This window comes from Salmo trutta, chromosome 29, assembly GCF_901001165.1.
Source record: "Salmo trutta chromosome 29, fSalTru1.1, whole genome shotgun sequence".
In the NCBI taxonomy this organism is placed as follows: Eukaryota; Metazoa; Chordata; class Actinopteri; order Salmoniformes; family Salmonidae; genus Salmo; species Salmo trutta.
The window spans coordinates 41,253,641-41,275,294 of record NC_042985.1 but is presented as its reverse complement, the minus strand read 5'-3'; the positions used below and the strand labels follow the sequence as shown (position 1 = coordinate 41,275,294).

Sequence of the window (21,654 nt, the reverse complement as noted above, 5' to 3'; positions counted from 1 at the left end):
CCATGGGTGACCTATTCAGAAACCAGAGAGAAAGGGAAGAAAGAGAGAGAGAAGAAGGAAAATTGGAAAATAATAAGTTGAATAGATTACAAAAAGAGAAGAGAAAGTTGATAGAAGATCTGCAGGTGCTAATTGCTAATAAGATTAAAGAGACAATGGACACAGATGTTGTGGACGAAAGTAAGAAGCTAAAAGAGGAGGTCAGACAAGCCACGGATATGGTAAAGACAATAACAGAGGGAGATAGAAGAGTGTGATTGGAGGACTAGACACTGCACTGAAGAAGGCCCAGCTTGCACAGATCGAGAAAGGAAGAGGTGATTTTACTCACAATATGATGGCTGCTCAAGTTGTTTCTACTGGCTCACCACAACGACAGTCTGCAGCTCCCCCAAAGTCACATCAGGCACACCTGTGAACCCGGTGCCTGCAGGGTATGTGCTTTTCACCACTCAGCATTATGGTGACCCACAAACGTGGACTGGAAGAGGAGGTGGGCCTGCCAGATCCCTTCGTGACTGGAACAATACTCAATGCTGGACCTGTGGGCAGTTGAGGCATGTGAGTTTGCAGTGTGGGGGAAATGAAAGAGGAAGAGGTTACAACAGAGGCAGAGGAAACTTTGGGCCTGGCAGAGGAAGAGGAAACTTTGCTAATGTACATCCTGGAGTGTACTACCCACCATGGCAACAATATGCTCCTCAGCCACAGTACCACTCGCCTAGAGCTGAAAATGCTCCCCAGGGGCCACCTATGTCCTATGGACAAGGAGGACAAGTTAATAACAGAGGTCAGCCATGGCCAATGGGAAATCAGAACACCAACAGTTCTTATTTCCCTCTGACTCAACAATGAAGGCGCCCAACTCCCCTGCTCCAGTGTTCCCAGTATGAATTCAATGATGAAAGAGAATAGCCAATGGTTATTCTTAATGTTAATGGACATCACCTACCATTTCTAATAGACACTGGAGCTCACTGTTTCTGTTTAGCAAACCTGGACAAGTTGTTCGGATTTCCCTGAGCAAATCATCAGTAACAATAACAGGGGCATCGGAACAGCCCAGGAATGTGTACCGGACAAAGACTTGTTTGATGAACCTTTGCTTGACTCTGACATGGTGCTGTTCGTTGATGGTTTTGCTTATATAGATCAAAGCACAGGGAAGAAACATGTAGGATTTGCTCTAGTAGATGTGGAAGGTAATATTGAGGTTATACAGCCCCTACCAGAACATTTATCAGCGCAACAGGCAGATTTATTAGCTCTGAAAACAGCTTGTGAATTGGGGGAAAGGAAGGCCCTCACTGTCTACTCAGACTCAGCATATGCTATTGGGGTTTATCTGTCCTGGTGTGGGGTTTGGAGAGCAAGAGGGTTTACTAATACCACAGTCACACCTATTAAAAACAGACCTTATGTTGAACAGTTGATTGAAACTATGCGAAAACCTAACAAATTGGCTATTGTTAAGGTTGAGGCACACACGGGGAGGAGTGATTATGCTAGTATTGGTAACAGCATAGCTAATGAGGCGGCCAAATTGGCTGCTTCCCGTTGTCACACACATGCATTCTATTTTTAGTTGTTTGTGTCATCTGAAGCTACTGATCTTGAGAAACAGCAGCAGGCTAATATTCTCAATCACCAAGTGTGGAGGGAGAGAGGGTGTGCTCTCTGTCCTAGGTCTGGCTTATGGCTACATCTTTTGTCTGGCATGCCTTGTTTACCATCAACCATGATCTCTACTGTTTGCCGATTGGCTCACCGAGTGAGCCTTTCGTCAAGGGGGGATATGGTGGAGGAGAAGATTTATATGGTGGAGGAGAAGATTTCGGCCTAATGGTTTTGCCCAAATTTGAATCAGCACGTAAATCAGTTAATTTACCGTTGCGCGAAACGTTTATTATATAACATAGACAAGGGAACTCCACTGCAACCAGGGAAGTTCCCCACACCAAAATGACCTTTTGTCCACCTTGCTATGAATTTCATAGACATGGTAGAGCGAACAGAAAGAAAGAAATACTGCCTGGGGATAATTGACAGGTTCACCAGGTGGGTGGAAGCATTTCCCACCACCAACTGCATTGCGCGAACAGTTGCAAAATTGCTAGTCAGGGAAATTATACTCAAGTTCGGAGTGCCTGAGGTTTTGTCTGCAGACAATGGGACCAATCACATAGGAGATGTGGTTGCCCAGGTGGCCAAAATGATGGGTGTTGACCAGAAGTTTGTGTCCATCTATCACCCGCGGAGTAACGGGATTACAGAGAGGGCTAATCAAATGATCAAAGGGGGGATTGCAGAAGCCTGCCATTCCACAAAAATGAGCTGGGTGGAATGCTTGCCCCTTGTCCTCGTGAAAATGCGCAGCAGCCTTAACTTCTATGGGCTAGGTGGGACGGGACACAGCCAGTGAAATATTAGGGTGGCAAATTCAAAACAACAAAATGTCATAATTCAACTTTCTCAAACATACAACTATTTTACACCATTTTAAATATACACTTCTCCTTGATGTAACCACATTGTCCGATTTCAAAAAGGCTTTACAGCAAAAGCAAAACATTAGATTATGTTAGGAGAGTACATAGACAAAAATAATCACACAGCCATTTTCCAAGCAAGGACATGTGTCAATAAAACCCAAAACACAGCTAAATGAAGCACTAATGTTTGACGATCTTCATCAGATGACACTCCTAGGACATTGTGTTACACAATACATGTATGTTTTGTTCGATAAAGTTCATATTTATATCCAAAAACAGCATTTTACATTGGCACATGATGTTCAGAAAATGTATTCCCACCAAAACTCCCGATGAATGTGCACATCACTTTACAAAAATACTCATCATAAACTTTGACAAAATATATAACAATTATTTTAAGAATTATAGATAGACTACCCCTGGATACAACCGCTGTGTCAGATTTTAAAATAGCTTTACGGAGAAAGCACATTTTTCAATATTCTGAGTACATAGCTCAGCCATCACGGCGAGCTATTCAGACACCCGCCAAGTTCGGGGCAACCTAAACTCAGAATTAGTATTAGAAATATTCTCTTACCTTTGCTGATCTTCGTCAGAATGCACTCCCAGGACTGCTACTTCAACAAGAAATGTTTGTGTTCGAAATAATCCATATTTATGTACAAATACCTCTGTTTTGTTCGTGCGTACAGATCACTTATCCAAAGGCATAACGCGCGAGCGCGGAACGAGAGACGAAAAGTCAAAATGTTCCATTACCGTACTTAGAAGCATGTCAAACGCTGTTTAAAATCAATCTTTATGGTATTTTTTATGTAAAATTGCGCTAATATTCCAACCGGACAATAGCATATTCATTCAAGAAGAAAAAGAAGGAACGGTGTGCTCGCGTGACAGCGCATATCCAATCCCTTTGTTGCCAGGCAGACCACTCAGTAACTGAGCTCCTATTATCTGCCCAGTGACAGGAGAATGCTCAAACCACTTTCTGAAGGCTTTAGACAGCCAATGGAAGCCTTAGGAAGTGCAACGTCCCCCATTGACACTGTAGCTTCAATAGAGAATCAAAAGAAGAACTACAATTCTCAGACTTTCCACTTCCTGCTTGGAATTTTCTCAGGTTTTTGCCTGCCATATGAGTTCTGTTATACTCACAGACACCATTCAAACAGTTTTAGAAACTTCAGAGTGTTTTCTATCCAAATCTGCTAATAATATAATATGCATATTCTAGTTTCTGGGCCAGAGTAGTAACCTGTTTAAATTGGGTACGTTTTTCATCCGGCCGTGAAAATACTGCCCCCTAGCCCAGACAGGTTAAAGGTATTACACCTAAGGTGTACACCTTACGAGATGTTAACAAGACGACCCATGAACACACCAGGTGTTCGAGACCTATGACTGACCGACAGATAGACATAACAGAGAAACAGTGTGATCACATACAGTACATGGAAGATCTAACCTCTATTGTCAGTTTTCTCCACTCTCGCACTAGGAAAGCAACAGAACCAATCCCAGGTGAGGATCCAGATGCTTTGACTATCTGCGTAGGAGACCATAAACGACAATGGAACCAGCCAAAATGGATGGGACCCTTCCAGGTGACCATGGCAACACCAACTGCGGAGAGGTCCGGCTAGCATCATCTCTCCCACTGCAAGCATCTCCCAGTGTGGAAGCCATGGATGAGCAACTGGAGGGAGGGAGAACAGGGCCCCGAGAACATCTGAAGGAGGAAGAAGGTCCGAGCCAAAGGACAGAAGCAGAGGGCCCAGACCAAAAGGCCGGAAAGAAAGATGAAAAAGAAGGCTCTAGCCAACGAGCAGAAGAAGGAGACATCATTTCACACTCACACTCAGGTTCTATAACTAGGAAACATAGACTACACCGGGTCTGGTGGTTTGTTTTCCCCATCATCCTTTCCATGGGTAGCTTGTTGGCACAGCCACAGGACCCTCTGGGGGATCTGAGATAAACAACAAATGGATACAAATGGTGAAAAAAAATGGAAATCAGATTTTAGTATTTAGAAAGCCTACATCAACCACGGAGCTGTTCGGGAGTCAGTTTGAGCCTATGAGAAGGACGGAGTTTGAATGTGGGTTTTTTATACTTTATGCAGAGAGGTAATGAGAAACAACCTACTATGCGAAGGGAGACCAAAGGACTGTTCTTTGGGAGTAGAACTGAGAGGTTAGCCGGGTATCATGGGACACGTATCTTGGGGTGGTCACAAGAATGGAGCAAACGTACTTAATGTGGTAGAAAGAAGCAGGCAGATCCCTCTATGGCCTAGAACTCACCTCAGGTGAGGTGAGTCAGTCTTCACGGTAAGAACTACCCACTCTGTACGGTGTAATTATCCCAGCACCCACCCGTGGATAGAAATGTTAAGAAATGTAAGCTTGAGCATCAATCCCATACTGACCTCCCTAAGCTTGATGTCAACCCCTGCCCTGTGTCTTTGTAATGATGGGAAGGAAGATATGGGAGATACTAGAGCTTGTCGTGTATATATGGGTCAACTGAGAGAAGAGTATAGTGATAGGAGAAACTATGCTAAAGGGGAATTTAGTGTGTTAGACTTACAGCAACAGGTGACAGGTGTAAACCTTTCCAGGGTAGAGGAAGGCATCGGAGCACCTTTTGGATGGATGTGGGTATGCAGTGACAAGGGGTACCTCACTTTACCTCCTGGATGGGGGGGGGGGATGTTGTTATTTGGGGAGAACAGAAGTGTACATGTTAAGAATTCCGGTCACCGATCTTTTCAATGAGACAGGTAAAACCAACTCTGGGGAACTAAAGCGCGCCAAACGACTCATCCCAGACAATCAGGAAGCCTATGGTCATGTCCTACACCCGGGTGAGATTTTTGGTATGTCAGTCATACCCTCCTGGAGTGTGGCTGTCCTAGGAAAGTGGGTAAACAATTTAACCTACTCTTTACAGGCCCATATGAATTTAACGAGCCGAGAATTTAGCCAACTCTCATTAGATGTCCAAAATCTGAAAGCAGTCGTCAGCCACCATAAATTGGCTTTAGAGGAGGACACTGTAACGTACTAGGTATTGTTGATCCTGATAATTGTGTTATGTTCCTCCCTGATTCCTCTGAGAATATGACTGTGATAATTGATAAGATTGCTGATCTTAGTATAACTCAAATCTCAAAAATCTGTTTTTGACAAAATTGGTGACTGATTTAATGCTAAATTTGGAAATGTAATGGGGAAAGTTATGTTGACTTTGTTTTCAGTGTTTACTCCAATACTTGTAGGAGGTTTGGTGATTTTGGCTACTGTTTATATTTGTAAGAAAATTACTCTAACTGCTCTTGAACATGCTGGAGTGATGGTGTTGGTGGAAGCTGATACAAATCGTGCTGAGTCTGGTGCATTTTTGGTTTCTCTTAATCCCATTGTCTATCCAACTTGTGTGGTTCTTCCCAGGACTCAGGAGGAATGGGAGTATAGACAGACTCACCCCACCCCAACAGCATTCCAGGAACCCCAGGAGTTGTTTCTCACTTTAGCAGGCCATCCCTGGGATCAAATGGGTCCAGGATATTTGCCAAATCGGTTTGATTTCAGAGAAGAATATTATGATTGAAGGTGTAAGACTAATTAGTCAAAAGGGGAGAATGATGGGGGTCACCTTGGGGTCGTGATAGGGGCTGCACAAAATGATTGATGTATTCTAATAATTTATTATGATTATGTTGTATTAATAGAAGGGGAAGGGCTATAAGACCCCTTCCCCACTACATTTATAGGGTCCTGGATTACAGATTAGCAATATATATACATTATAAGGTTTAATATTGTTCCACAGTTATTTTCTAGTCTCTGCTTCTTATAAGAAACGGTCTGAGAGACGTGTGAGTTATTGCAGTCAAAACAGGGTGTCTGTGAGAAAGTGCCTCAAGGCTAAAAGAGATTAATAGACACAGAACCCTGCAGGGGAGTGAAAGAGATAAGAGATTAGTCAGACATTCCACTATAAAGCAACTTGGGGAGTGGAAAATTACTGCTGAGCCCTTAGAAAACACTGGAAATATTGTCTCTTCTGCAAGTTTGTATAACTGTATAAGCATGGAATTGGTCTCATGAGTAGAAGGTGTTGACGTAGGCAGTTACATCACTAGGGGTTGACTGCAAGCATATTAAAGCAACTTGGACCCTTTCCTATTTTGCAGAACTTACTCGGAAACATGCGTGCTATGTTCCCGTTGTCAACTTCTGTCTGCAATTGCATTAATAAAGGTTTTTGATTGATTTACTTAAGCACTCGCCTTTGTGGGCGGTTCCATCCTGTTGCAACAATGTGTGTGCTCACGTGGGCGTGGTTACTGACTTGGCAAAAGTATTTTAATGTTACAGTATTATCTAATGTAGAAGGCTAAAATCACATTTCATCTTCTCACGAACAGTTTCATATTTAATCATACAAGTTCCAAAACATTTACATGTACACTACTGTTCAAAAGTTTAGGTCACCTGGAAATGTCCTTGTTTTTGAAAGAAAAGCAAATTTTTTGTCCATTGAAAAAAACATCAAATTGATCAGAAATACAGTGATGCAAAGAAAGAAGGCAGAGTTGCAAAGAGAAAGCCATATCTCAGACTGGCCAGTAAAAAGAAACCATTAAGATGGGCAAAAGATAACAGACACTGGACAAAGGAACTCTGCCTAGAAGGCCAGCATCCCAGAATCACATCTTCATTGTTGACTTGAGACTGGTGTTTTGCGGGTACTATTTAATGAAGCTGCCAGTTCAGGACTTGTTAGGTGTCTGTTTCTCAAACTAGACACTCTAATGTACTTGTCCTCTTGTTCAGTTGTGCACCGGGGCCTCCCACTCCTCTTTCTATTCTGGTTAGAGCCAGTTTGAGCTGTTCTGTGAAGGGAGTAGTACACAGCGTTGTACGAGATCTTCAGTTTCTTGGCAATTTCTTGCATGGAATAGCCTTCATTTCTCAGAAAAAGAATAGACCGACGAGTTTCAGAAGAAAGGTCTTTGTTTCTTGTCATTTTTAGCCTGTAATCGAACCCACAAATGCTGATGCTCCAGATACACAACTAGTCTAAAGAAGGACAGTTTTATTGCTTCCTTAATCAGGACAACAGTTTTCAGCTGTGCTAACATAATTGCAAAAGGGTTTTCTATTGATCAATTAGCCTTTTAAAATGATAAACTTGGATTAGCTAACATAATGTGCCATTGGAACACAGGAGTGATGGTTGCTGATAATGGGCCTCTGTACACCTATGTAGATATTTTATAACAAATCAGCCGTTTCTAGCTACAATATAGTCGTTTACAACATTAACAATGTCTACACTGTATTTCTGATCAATTTTATGGTATTTTAATGGACGGAAAAATAGCTTTTCTTTCAAAAAAGAGGACATAAAGTGACCCTAAACTTTTGAACAGTAGTGTAAATCTGATAACTGGGAAATATTCATTTGTAGAGTTACCGTTATTTGGTTATACCATCCTTAAATGATATCACAAACAATGACTTATTTTACATGATTATTGTTTTGAGCCCCACGAACCATTTACCACATTATTTACGTTAGAAATGTCCAATCTTTATATGTTACAGTATTGCAAAGTCTCTCTTTGTGGTAACAAAGGGATTTTTAACTTCCATTTCTGCAGAGTGGGAGAGAGAGTTCCTGCAAAGTATTTATGACCCGGTTGTTAAGTCATAAATCTCTGGTGGAAGAGAGAGAGAGGGGAGGGTGGGGGGGCTGATCTGGCACCTATGATCCTCACCCAAGAGGGACAGTGGGGTAGGCGTTTGTTGGTGGAATGTCATGCCTAAAGTTTGCTAATCTTGCCAATGAAAAACTTATTAAAGTAGTTGGCAATATCACTGTTTTTTTGTGATGTATTAGCCATCTGACTCAATGAATGATGGAGCTGAGTTTGCCTTTTTGTCCAACATTTTATTTACTATCATTCTTTATATAATTTATCATAGTATAGTTTCGTTTTATTCAGTTTAGTAACATGATTTCTCAATTTGCAGTATGTTTGCCAATCAGTTGTGCAGCCAGACTTTTTTGCCGTATCTTTTGCCTCATCCTGCTCAACCATACCATTTTTCAATTCCTCATCAATCCATGAGGATTTAACAGTATTTACCGTCTTTTTCTAATGGGTGCATGCTTATTGGTAACTGGAATAAGCAATTTCATAAATGTGTCAAGTGCAGTGTCTGGTTGCTCCTCATTACACACCACATACCAACAAATATTCTTTACATCATCAACATAGGAATCATTGCAAAACTTCTTGTTTGACCTCTCATACACTATATTAGAACTAGCCTTTGGAACTTTTGTTTTTCTAGATATGGCTACAGCATTGTGATCACTACATCCAATTGGTTTTGGATACTGCTTTAAAACAGATTTATGCAGCATTCGTAAAGATGTGATCAGTACATGTGGATGATTTCATTCCTGTGCTGTTTTTAAATACCCTGGTATGTTGACTGCTAACCTGAACAAGGATGCAGGCTCTAGTTACCGTTTGAAGCTTTTTCTTGAGTGGCAACACATACATTATCAAGCTTTTCACACATATTATCCAGATACTGACTGTTAGCACTTGGGCAGATTAACCTGTAGCCAACAGTATTTCACATGAGATCCTCTCTAAGCTTTACAGGAATGTGGTTCTGAATATAGACTGCCACAATCAAATGTATTTATAAAGCCCTTCTTACATCAGCTGATGTCACAAAGTGCTGTACAGAAACCCAGCCTAATGCCCAAACAGCAAACAATGCAGGTGTAGAAGCACGGTGGCTAAGAAAAACTCCCTAGAAAGGCCAGAACCTAGGAAGAAACCTGGAGAGGAACCAGGCTCTGAGGGGTGGCCAGTCCTCTTCTGGCTGTGCCAGGTGGAGATTATAACAGAACATGGCCAAGATATTCAAATGTCTATAGATGACCAGCAGGGTCAAATAATAATAATAATAATCACAGTGGTTGTAGAGGGTGCAACAGGTCAGAACAAAATCAAATCACATTTTATTTGTCACATGCGCCGAATATATGTGTAGACCTTACAGTGAAATGCTTACTTAAAAGCCCTAACCAACATTGCAGTTAAAAAAAAATAATAAGAAATTAAAGTAACAAATAATTAAAGATCAGCAGTAAAATAACAGTAGCAAGGATATATACAGGAGGTAACTGTACAGAGTCAAAGTGTGGGGGCACTGGTTAGTTGAGGTAATATGTGGGGGGAGAGGGGCAATGCAAATAGTCTGGGTAGCCATTTGATTAGATGTTCAGGAATCTAATGGCTTGGGGGTAGAAGCTGTTTAGAAGCCTTTTGGACCTAGACTTGGCACTCCAGTACCGCTTGCCATGCGGTAGCAGAGAGAACAGTCTATAACTAGGGTGGCTGGAGTCTTTGACAATGTACTGGGCTGCACGCACTACCATGTGTAGTACCTTGCGGTCGGAGGCCGAGCAGTTGCCATACCTGGCAGAGACGCAACCAGTCAGGATGCTCTCAATAATGCAGCTGTAGAACCTTTTGAGGATCTGAAGACCCATGCCAAATATTTTCAGTCTCCTGAGGGGAAATAGGTTTTGTCGTGCCCTCTTCACGACTGTCTTGGCATGCTTGGACCATGTTTGTTGGTGATGTGGACACCAAAGAACTTGAAGCTCTCAACCTGCTCCACTACAGCCCCGTCGATGAGAATGGGGGCATGCTCGGTTCTCCTTTTCCTGTAGTCCACAATCATCTCCTTTGTCTTGATCACGTTGAGGAAGAGGTTGCTGTCCTGGCACCACACTACCAGGTCTCTGACCTCCTCCCTATAGGCAGTCTCGTCGTTGTCGGTGATCAGGCCTACGACTGTTGTGTCATTGGCAAACTTAATGATGGTGTTGGAGTCGTGCCTAGCCATCCAGTCATGAGTGAACAGGGAGTACAGGAGAGGACTGAGCACACAACCCTGACGGGCCTCCGTGTTGAGGATCAGCATGCCAGATGTGTTGTTACCTACCCTTACCACCTGGGGGTGGCCCGTCAGGAAGTCCAGGATCCAGTTGCAGAGGGAAATGTTTAGTCCCAGGGTCCTTAGCTTAGTGATGAGCTTTAAGAGCACTATGGGGTTGAACGCTGAGCTGCAGTCAATGAATAGCATTCACATAGGTGTTCCTTTTGTCCAGGTGGGAAAGGGCGGTGTGGAGTGCAATAGAGATTGCATCATTTGTGGATCTGTTAGGGCGGTATGCAAATTGGATTGGGTGTAGTGTTTCTGGGATAATGGTGTTGATGTGAGCCATGAACGGCCTTTCAAAGCACTTCATGGCAACAGATGTGAGTGCTACGGGTTGGTAGTCGTTTAGGCAGGTGTTCTTGGGCACAGGGACTATGGTGGTCTGCTTGAAACATGTTATTACAGACTCAGACAGGCAGAGGTTGAAAATGTCAGTGAAGACACTTGCCAGTTGGTCAGTGCATGCTCAGACTACACGTCCTGGTAATCCGTCTGGGCCTTCGGACTTGTGAATGTTGACCTATTTAACTTCATTAGGGTAGGGGGCAGTATTTTTACGTCCGGATGAAAAGCGTGCCCGAAGTAAACTGCCTGTTACTCAGGCCCAGAAGCTAGGATATGCAGATTTGGATAGAAAACAAATGTAAAGTTTCTAAAACTGTTAAAATAATGTCTGAGTATAACAGAACTGATATGGCAGGTGGAAACCTGAGAAAAATCCATCCAGGGAGTGGGATTGTTTTATTTCTGTAGTTTTCTATTGAAGGCCATTACAGTATCCATTGACTTTGGACTCAATTTGCACTTCCTATGGCATCCACTAGATGTTAACAGTCTTTAGAAATTGTTTCAGGCTTGTATTCTGAAAAATGAGGGAGTAAGACCACTTTGAATGAGTGGACCATTCAGTGTCCCATAGGTTTTTCATGCGCACGACCGAGAGCACGCTTTTCTTGTTATCCTTTTATATTGGCGAAGCTTTTGTCCGGTTGAAATAGTATTGATTATTATGACTAAAAACAACCTGAGGATTGATTATAGACATCGTTTGACATTTTTCTACGAACTTTACTGATACTTTTCAGATTTTTCGTCTGTCTGTTGTGACTGCCTTTGAGCCTGTGGATTACTGAACAAAACGCTTTGTTTTTGGATATAAAGAGGGAATTTATCGAACAAAACAAACATTTATTGAGTAAATGGTAGTCTTGTGAGTGCAACCATATGAAGATCATCAAAGGTAAGTGATTAATTTTATCACTATTTCTGACTTTTGTTACTCGTCTACTTGGCTGGTAACTGTTTGTAATGATTTGTCTGCTGGGCGCTGTTCTCAGATAATCGCATGGTATGCTTTCGCCGTAAAGCCTTTTTTCAATCTGACACCGTGGTTGGATTAACAAGAAGTTTATCTTTAAACTGATGTTTAACACTTGTATGTTTTATGAATTTTTATAATGAGTATTTCTGTTTTTGAATTTGGCGCCCTGCAATTTCACTGGATGTTGGCCAGGTGGGACGGTAGCGTCCCACACTCCCTAGAGAGGTTAAAGGTCTTCCTCACGTTGGCTGCGGAGAGCGTGATCATCCGGAACAGCTGATGCTCTCAAGCATGTTTGTGTTATTTTCCTCGAATCGAGCATAGAAGTTATTTAGCTCGTCTGGCACTCTCGTGTCACTGGGCAGCTCTCGGTTGCTTCTCTTTGCAGGCCCTGCCACATCCGACAAGCGTCGGAGCCGGTGTAGTACGATTCAATCTTAGTCCTGTATTGACCCTTTGCCTGTTTGAAGGTTCGTCGGAGGGCATAGCGGGATTTCTTATAAGCTTCCGAGTTGGAGTCCTGCTCCTTGAAAGCGGCAGCTCTACCCTTTAGCTCAGTGCAGATATTGCCTGTAATCCATGGCTTCTGGTTAGGGTATGTACAGTGAGGGGAAAAGTATTTGATCCCCTGCTGATTTTGTACGTTTGCCCACTAACAAAGAAATGATCAGTCTATAATTTTAATGGTAGGTTTATTTGAACAGTGAAAGACAGAATAACAACAAAAAAATCCAGAAAAACGCATGTCAAAATGTTATAAAATGATTTGCATTTTAATGTGGGGACGACGTCATCGATGCACTTATTGATGAATCCATTGACTGATGTGGTGTACTCCTCAATGCCATCGGAAGAATCCTGGAACTTATTCCAGTCTGTGCTAGCAAAACAGCTACAAATAATACAGATGAAAACGCTCTAAGTAGATAGAGTATCTCATCATAAGCTGTAGACCACACTCCCTCAAGCAAACAAAACGTTGAGACTTCCTTCGATATCGTGCACCAGCTGTTGATTACAAATATACATAGACCGCCACCCGTTGTCTTACCGGAGGCTGCTGTTCTGTACTGCCGAGTTTACATATACAGTTGATGTCGGAAGTTTACATACACCTTTGCCAAATACATTTATACTCAGTTTTTCACAATTACTGACATTTAATCAAAGTAACAATTCCCTGTCTTAGGTCAGTTATGATCACGACTTTATTTTAAGAATGTGAAATGTCAGAATAATAGAGAATGATAGTACAGAGAAGGATTTATTTAAGCTTGTATTTCTTTCATCACATTCCCAGTGGGTCAGAAGTTTACATACACTCAATTAGTATTTCATAGCATTGCCTTTAAATTGTTTGACTTGGGTCAAATGTTGTTTCGGGTAGCCTTCCACAAGCTTCCCCCAATAAGTTGGGGGAATTTTGGCCCATTCCTCCTGACAGAGCTGGTGTAACTAGGTCAGGTTTGTAGGCCTCCTTGCTTGCATACGCTTTTTCAGTTCTGCCCACAAATTCTCTATAGGATTGAGGTCAGGGCTTTGTGATGGCCACTCCAATACCTTGACTTTGTTGTCCTTAATCCACTTTGCCACAACTTTGGAAGTATGCTTGGGGTCATTGTCCATTTGGAAGACCCATTTGTGACCAAGCTTTAACTTCCTGACTAATGTCTTAGGATGTTGCTTCAATATAGTCACATAATTGTCCTCCAGAATCTTCACAAGGTCCATTACTGATCTCTGGGATTGATTTGCACTTTTGGCACCAAAGTACGTTAATCTCTAGGAGACAGAATGCGTGTCCTTCCTGAGCGGTATGTTGGCTGCGTGGTCCCATGTTGTTTATACTTGCGTACTATTGTTTGTACAGATGAACGTGGTAACTTCAGGCGTTTGGAAATTGCTCCCAATGATGAATCAGACTTGTGGAGGTCTACAATTTGTTTCTGAGGTCTTGGCTGATTTCTTTTCATTTTCCCATGATGTCAAGCAAAGAGGCACTGAGTTTGAAGGTAGGCCTTGAAATACATCCTCAGGTACATCTCCAATTGACTCAAATTCTGTCAATTAGCCTATCAGAAGCTCCTAAAGCCATGACATCATTTTCTGGAATTTTCCAAGCTATGTAAAGTCACAGTCAACTTAGTGTATGTAAACTTCTGACCCACTGGAATTGTGATACAGTGAATTATAAGTGAAATAATCTGTCTGTAAACAATTGTTGGAAAAGTTACTTGTGTCATGCACAAAGTAGATGTACTAACCGACTTGCCAAAACTATAGTTTGTTATTAACAAGACATTTGTGGAGTGGTTGAAAATAAGTTTTAATGACTCCAACCTAAGTGTATGTAAACTTACGACTTCAAATGTATTTGGCTAAGGTGTATGTTAACTTCCGACTTCAACTGTATATACTAGGCGGTGTCAGAGGAAGGCCCAAGAAATTATTAAAGACTCCAGTCAACCAAGTCATAGACTGTTCCCACTGCTACCACACGGCAAGCGGTACCTGAGTCTAGGACCAAAAGGCTCCTTAACCTCTCTGGCGCATGTGGGACGAACTCGTCCCACCTACGTAACAGCCACTGAAATCCAGTGGCGCGATTTTTGAATCGTTAGAAATACTATTACTTCAATTTCTCAAACATATGACTATTTTACAGCTATTTAAAGACAAGAATCTCGTTAATCTAACCCCACTGTCCGATTTCAAAAAGGCTTTACAACGAAAGCAAAACATTAGATTGTCAGCAGAGTGCCCAGCCAGAAATAATCAGACACCCATTTTTCAAGCTAGCATATCATGTCACATAAACCCAAACCACAGCTAAATGCAGCACTAACCTTTTATGATCTTCATCAGATGACACACCTAGGACATTGTGTTATACAATACATGCATGTCTGTTCAATCAAGTTCATATTTATATCAAAAAACAGCTTTTTACATTAGCATGTGACGTTCAGAAAAAGCATAACCCCCGCAAACTTCCGGGAAATTTACTAACAGTTTGCTAAATTACTCACGATAAACGTTCACAAAAAGCATAACAATTATTTTAAGAATTATAGATACATTACTCCTCTATGCACTCGATATGTCCGATTTTAAAATAGCTTTTCGGATGAAGCACATTTTGCAATAATCTAAGTACATAGCCCGGCATCACAGGGCTAGCTATTTAGACACCCACCCAGGTCAGCCTCCACCAAAATCACATTTCCTATAAGAAAAATGTTCTTACCTTGCTTGTTCTTCGTCAGAATACACTGCCAGGACTTCTACTTCAATAACAAATGTTGGTTTGGTCCCAAATAATCCATCGTTATATCCAAACAGCGACGTTTTGTTCGTGAGTTCTAGACACTATCAGAATGCAACATCACGGTCTTGCGCATGGCGCATTGGCGTGACAAAAAAATTCTAAATATTCCATTACCGTACTTCGAAGCATGTCAACCGCTGTTTAAAACCAATTTTTATGTCATTTATCTCGTAGAAAAGTGATAATATTCCGACCGGGAATATGCATTGAGCCTAAACAGCCGAATAAAATTTATCCTCAGGAGCGAATCGTGCACGCGCCTCATTCAAAGGTCCTCTGAGCCGCCACTTACCAAAGGCGATAATGTGTTTCAGCCTGAGGCTGCCTCGTCAACCTTCAGGTATTTCCCGGGTTCTGAGAGCCTATCGGAGCCCTGGGAATTGTCACGTTACAGCTAAGATCCTTACTTTTCAATAAACAGATGCAAGACGCACGACTCCTTGTCAGACAGGGTACTTCCTGCTTGAAACCTTGTCAGGTTTTTGCCTGCCATAGGAGTTCTGTTATACTCACAGACACCATTCAAACAGTTTTAGAAAATTCAGAGTGTTTTCTATCCAAACCTGAACAATAATATGCATATTCTAGCTTCTGAGTTGGTGTAGGAGGCAGTTAAAAATGGGCACATATTTTTTCCAAAATTCTCAATACTGCCCCCTATCCCAAACAGGTTAACAGCTTCAACCCCTAAGCCATATGACTGCTGACCAAATAATCAAATGGCCACCCGGATTACTTACAATGACACTTTGTTTTTACACTGCTGCTACTCGCTGTTTATTATCTATGCATAGTCTCTTTACAAATTACCTCGACTAACCTGTACCCCCACACATTGACTCGGTACCGGTACCCCCTGTGTATAGCCTTGTTATTGTTATGTAGTTTTGTTGTGTTACTTGTTTTGATTTTTTTTTTTTCACTTTAGTGTTTTAGTAAATATTTTCTTAACTCCATTTCTTTAACTGCATTGTTGGTTAAGGGCTTGTAAATATGCATTTCACTGTATTCGGCGCATGTGGCAAATAACATTTGATTTGATTTTGATTTTTATTTGAAATCTTCTTTTTCAACTTGTTTTCTTTCAGGGACTAAACAGGGCAATTGATGCTTTGGCAGGACAAATCCCTATTTCCCGATTGGTGTGGAGGTAAGAATTTGTATCATTATCTATTTCATTATCTATTTTTTTGATGAAATACAGCTAGCTGTTTTTTGCTCCATTTAGGCTTGCTTGCTAGCTAGCCAAGAAATTTGTTGTGCAGGGGGCTGAGATCTAAGCAGGGCAGGAGACTGCAGACGTGCAGATGGGGCAGCTAACCTTTGGCCTATCATCGCAGGGGGCTCTAAGCCTGGCAGGCTAGGATGAAGCGTACTCAATAAGGAGGGGGTCTGCGGTCCATGCAGGGCAGGATATTTTAGACCTATTTGACGGTCATGACATACTTGGCTTACTGGGAAGGCAGGGAACTCTAAACATGACCCTACTTGAAAGGAAGGCAACTCTGACCCTACAAGGAAGGAAGGGAACTCTGACCTTAACGGGAAGGAGGGGAACTCTGACCCTACCGGGAAGGAAGGGAACTGTAACCCTACCTGGAAGGATGGGAACTCTAAACCTATCATGGAGGCAGGATAAACTGGACCTACTTGAGGGGCAGGACACTCAAAGCCTGGACACTTTACACCTGCCAGGTAGGCCCAAAACTGTAATTCTAACCCTACCTGGAAGGAAGGTAAGGGAAAACCCCTATGAAATTTACAAAAATGAATGGCATCTTATTGACATTGGGCCAACCATATACACAATCGCAAATACCACTCAATTGGGCAGCAGTTGGTCAAAAACATATAGCAAATGGAACGTGTCAGATGCTCGGTGTTAAAAATCCAAAAGGGGACGAGCGCACTCCACCGTAGGATTTCATATGTGAAATGGTCTGAAAGTCAGGTCTCAGGTGTACATTTATTTTCAATTTTTTGGTCAATTATACATATGTAGGAACTGCATGGACATAAGTTTGTCTTATTTTATGCGAGTTTGTCATAAGGCCTATGTTTTGTCTATTTGCCATATATGATTGAAGTTAGTCGGGTTCTGAACCCAAAAGTCACAGAACTATGTCCAAATGGCATAGGAAATGTCCAAATTGCATATATAAGTTGTGGCAGACCAGGGGGTTGGGTCAAAATGTTTACACGGATCAGACACGGACAGAGTAGGATTAGCTCAGTTTCAAAGGTGTTTATTAAACTAATTTAGAAAGAAAATAATAAGTCTCCCCCATGAGACCCTCTCTGGGATACCATCTTCTGGGCTCCAGGTCTTGCCGTATCCTCTGGGGATCAAAAACTGACCTCCCTCCTGTTATGTCTGGAACCGTCCCCAACTATAAGGGAGTCCTTTCTTCCCCCAATCTCTCCCCTGTGTGCTGCCCTTATGGCAGCTTTATGGGACTCGTACAGCTGTTGAGCAATCAGCCCTTGATTACTCACCAACCCCAATCAGTCCCAATTAGTCTTGACCGGAGAGCCCGTCGAGACCTGGCACGTCCAGCAGAGGGAGCCATCGCCTCGTGATGTATACTCCGTCTGTCACCAGGCCTTGACGAGTCTCCCCCTGTGGCTGACCTGCTGTATGCCACAAAGTATCGAAAGTACTAAATCATGATGTTATGTCCATTTGCCATATATGATCATAGGAAGTCAGGTTCTTAACACAAAAGTAACAGAACCATGTCCAAATGGTATGTGAAATGTCCAAATGGCTTATATAAGTATTGAAAGTACTAAATCAGGATGTTATGTCCATTTTCCATATATGATCATAGGAAGTTGGCTTCCAAACCCAAAAGTCAGTGAACCATATCCTGCCCTACAAAAAGTGTTGGGACACTGTAAAGTCCATGGAGAATAAAAGCACCTCCTCCCAGCTGCCCACTGCACTGAGGATAGGAAAATTGTCACCACTGATAAATCTATATAATCAATCATTTCAATAAGCATTTTCTACGGCTGGCCGTGTTTTCCACCTGGCCACCCCTACCAACATCTCAGCACGCCCTGCAGCAAGCAGACGACACCTTTCTGTATACATCTGGCCCTTCTTTGGACACTGTGCTAACAAACCTCCAAACGAGCTTTAATGCCATACAACACTCCTTCCGTGGCCTCCAACTTCTTTTAAATGCTAGTAAAACTAAGTGCACTTTTGCTCTTGCTCTTTTGCTCTTCAACCGATTGCTGCCCGCACCCTCCCGCCCGACTAGCATCACTACTCTGGACGGTTCTGCCTTAGAATATGTGGACAACTACAAATACCTAGGTGTCTGGTTAGACTGTAAACTCTCCTTCCAGACTCACATTAAGCATTTCCAATCCAAAATTAAATCTAAAATTGGCTTCCTATTTCGCAACAAAGCCTCCTTCACTCATGCTGCCAAACATACACTCGTAAAATTGACTATCCTGCCGATCCTTGACTTCGGCGATGTAATTTACAAAATAGCCTCCAACACTCTACTCAGCAAATTGGATGTAGACTATCACAGTGCCATCCATTTTGTCACCAAAGCCCCATACACTACCCACCACTGCGACCTGTATGCTCTCGTTGGCTGGCCCTCACTATATATTCGTCACCAAACCCACTGGCTCCAGGTCTTCTATAAGTCTATGCAAGGTAAAGCCCCGCCTTATCTCAGCTCACTGGTCACCATAGCAACACCCACCCGTATCACGCGCTCCAGCAGGTATATTTCACTGGTCATCCCCAAAGCCAACAATTACTTTGGCCGCCTTTCCTTCCAGTTCTCTGCTGCCAGTGACTGGAACGAATTCCAAAAATCACTGAAGCTGGAGTCTTATATCTCCCTCTCTAACTTTAAGCATCAGCTGTCAGAGCAGCTTACCAATCACTGTACCTGAACATAGCCCATCTGTAAAAAGCCCACCCAACTACCTCATCCCCAAATTGTTATTTATCCTCTTGCTCTTTTGCACCCCAGTATCTCTACTTGCACATCATCATCTGCACATCTATCACTCCAGTGTTAATGCTAAATTGTAATTATTTTGCCTCTGTGGCTTGTTTATTGCCTTACCTCCCTACTCTTCTACATTTGCACACACTGTACATGGATTTTTCTATTGTGTTATTGACTGTACGTTTGTTTATGTGTAACTCTGTGTTGTTGTTTTTGTTGCATTCCTTTGCTTTATCTTGGCCAGGTCGCAGTTGTAAATGAGAACTTGTTCTCAACTGGCCTACCTGGCTAAATAAAGGTGAAATTAAAAAAAATAATAATAATGTAGAGATGGCCTATACTGACTAAATTATATCACTATGTTAAGCCCTGAATCAACCAAGAAGGTCTTTTTGTCATGTTTGATCATAGGAAGTCATAGGAAGTCAGAATTTCTCGTTGGTGTTGATTCAACATGTCAATTTCATAATGGGAAGTCCTTATGGATATGTATTGGCAATGGACACTGTCAACTTGCAGAAGAGCATGTTCACACTGACAATATAGCAAATGTGTAATGGACACTGTCCAATAGGAATATATTCGCAATGGACACTGTCCAACTGCGGTATAACATGTTAAGACTGGCAATGTATTATTTGTATCGGACACTGTCCATTAGCAATACATTACAATGGGCATTTACCGTCACAAATTGGACATGCTCTAATATATTGCTGAAATTCCCAATTGACTTGCTCATTGAACTCGGGATGGCCGAGCAGTGATAGTGGTTCCTCTCCATCGCTCGTTGGTGTTGATTTCAGCCTGTCCATTTGGTGATGTTAAATCACTGTTTAAACTTATTGGAAATAGGCACTGCCGGTATGACCTACATGTGGTTGTCACAGGAAGCTGAGAGTAAACAAATATCCTCGGGACACCCTTATACAGAATCCTGAGTTTCAAGTCTTTACATTAAGAACTGACTGATTAACAGAGGGTTGAATGCAGTGTTTTTCACTACCTGTAGGGAGTGAAATCATTTTTTTTGGGGGGGGGGTCAATTGAACCACTTCCGGTTACTCCAGGAAGCTTAAAATCAACACAGGTAATCCTTATAGTGGCCCGATGGATTGTCATTGAAGACGATTGATATGGCAATCATAATCCACATAGGCATCAGGTTGAAGTTATGGCAGCAGGCAATGTATTCCTATGGGGAGAGATGTCAATGTCAACTGTTAGAAGAAATACTCCCTGTTTTCACTGTTAAGGGTTAATTCAACACGGTCAAGGGTAGGCTTGCACAGACCGGGAGAACCTTAGGAACGTTCCTGGGATTGAATTGTGTTTCTAGCCTCAACGGTTCTGCCGCTGTCACCCAAAACCACCTCAAATTTAGGTTAGGCTTCATTTTGGGCCTACTTTTTTGCACGCTCGCTGCGGTGCTAAAATAGTTGTAGGTCATTGCTTCAAATCCTATTGCTTCTAACTTCAATATGCTCTTTAAATAAGACCTACACCACTTTTAACATCACATTGCTCAACACTAGTGAGACTACGGTAGGCCTACAGTATATCGAAAAATATGAATTGACTCTCCACCAATAATTACATATATTGGAGGATTCTAAATTCAAACCAAAGCCGCCTCATGGGTCTCCTGGTGGCGGCCGGCACGGGTATCGAACCTGCATCTTTTTGCACTTCGGGAGCCCCCATCCACTCCGGAGCCCCCATCCACAAAGTATCAAAATACAGAGAAGTATTGGTAAAGTTATATTGTCCTGCTAATAGCCCATAATGGGCTATTATAATACTGTACATGGTGTCCCAGTCAGGATAACCAAAACATTTATTTATTAAAGACTATCAGAAAGAATGTTGGTACTTATTTATTTTGATCCAAAGCCATGAATGAATGAGTCACTCAGTTTTATGTAGGTGCCAGCAATATGACTGTGCCATCAACTTGATAATATATAATAATACTTTCTGTGGTATTATTTGTTTTGTCTTTTCTGGTGGATTAAACTGAAATTGCAATCCATCACGGAGGGTTGTGCCAACCTAACTTAGAAATATATTTGACGATAGAATTCTCCCCATACCCTCCTTCTAGGCAAGTCTATTGTCCAGCTACCTGCTAATAGCCATAATGGCACAGTACATCGTGACCATGTGTGTTTGAAAGAGTATTTAGTGAAAATGATATCCTGGTGATGGTTTTTATGTGGGGTTGAAATGAGAGGGAACTTTCCAGGGTGACACAGAGGCTTTTGACTTGTGTTAACAAAGGTACTGGGAAAACATGTATGGTGATGCTGAGGTTGTATTGTTTGGAGAGGTTGGATTTGGAGCCGATGAGCATGAGCTCTGTCTTGTTGCTGTTAAGTTTTAGGAGGTTCATTCTCATCCAGCTCTGGATGTCTTGAAGGCAGCTGATGAGGGAGGGAAGTGGTGGGTTTGTTGGGAGATGTCTTTTGGGTGT

At 42.1% G+C, this 21,654-nt stretch overlaps 1 protein-coding gene across 4 annotated transcripts in view; it reads left to right on the top strand.

The window, feature by feature from the left end:
- Positions 1-21,654, top strand: part of LOC115167623 (C-Jun-amino-terminal kinase-interacting protein 1) — a 159,467-nt gene that overhangs the window by 18,003 nt on the left and 119,810 nt on the right. For 3 of the 4 annotated variants that reach the window (XR_003870515.1, XM_029722214.1, XM_029722216.1), the window contains exon 2: positions 16,284-16,345. The exons of the other annotated variant lie outside the window; for it this stretch is intronic. Coding sequence is in view for 2 of the 3 variants with exons in the window: in XM_029722214.1 (XP_029578074.1) it covers positions 16,284-16,345 (62 nt within the window). In the remaining variant the exon portion in view is untranslated. The remainder of the gene's footprint in view (positions 1-16,283; positions 16,346-21,654) is intronic. 4 annotated transcript variants of the gene reach the window in all.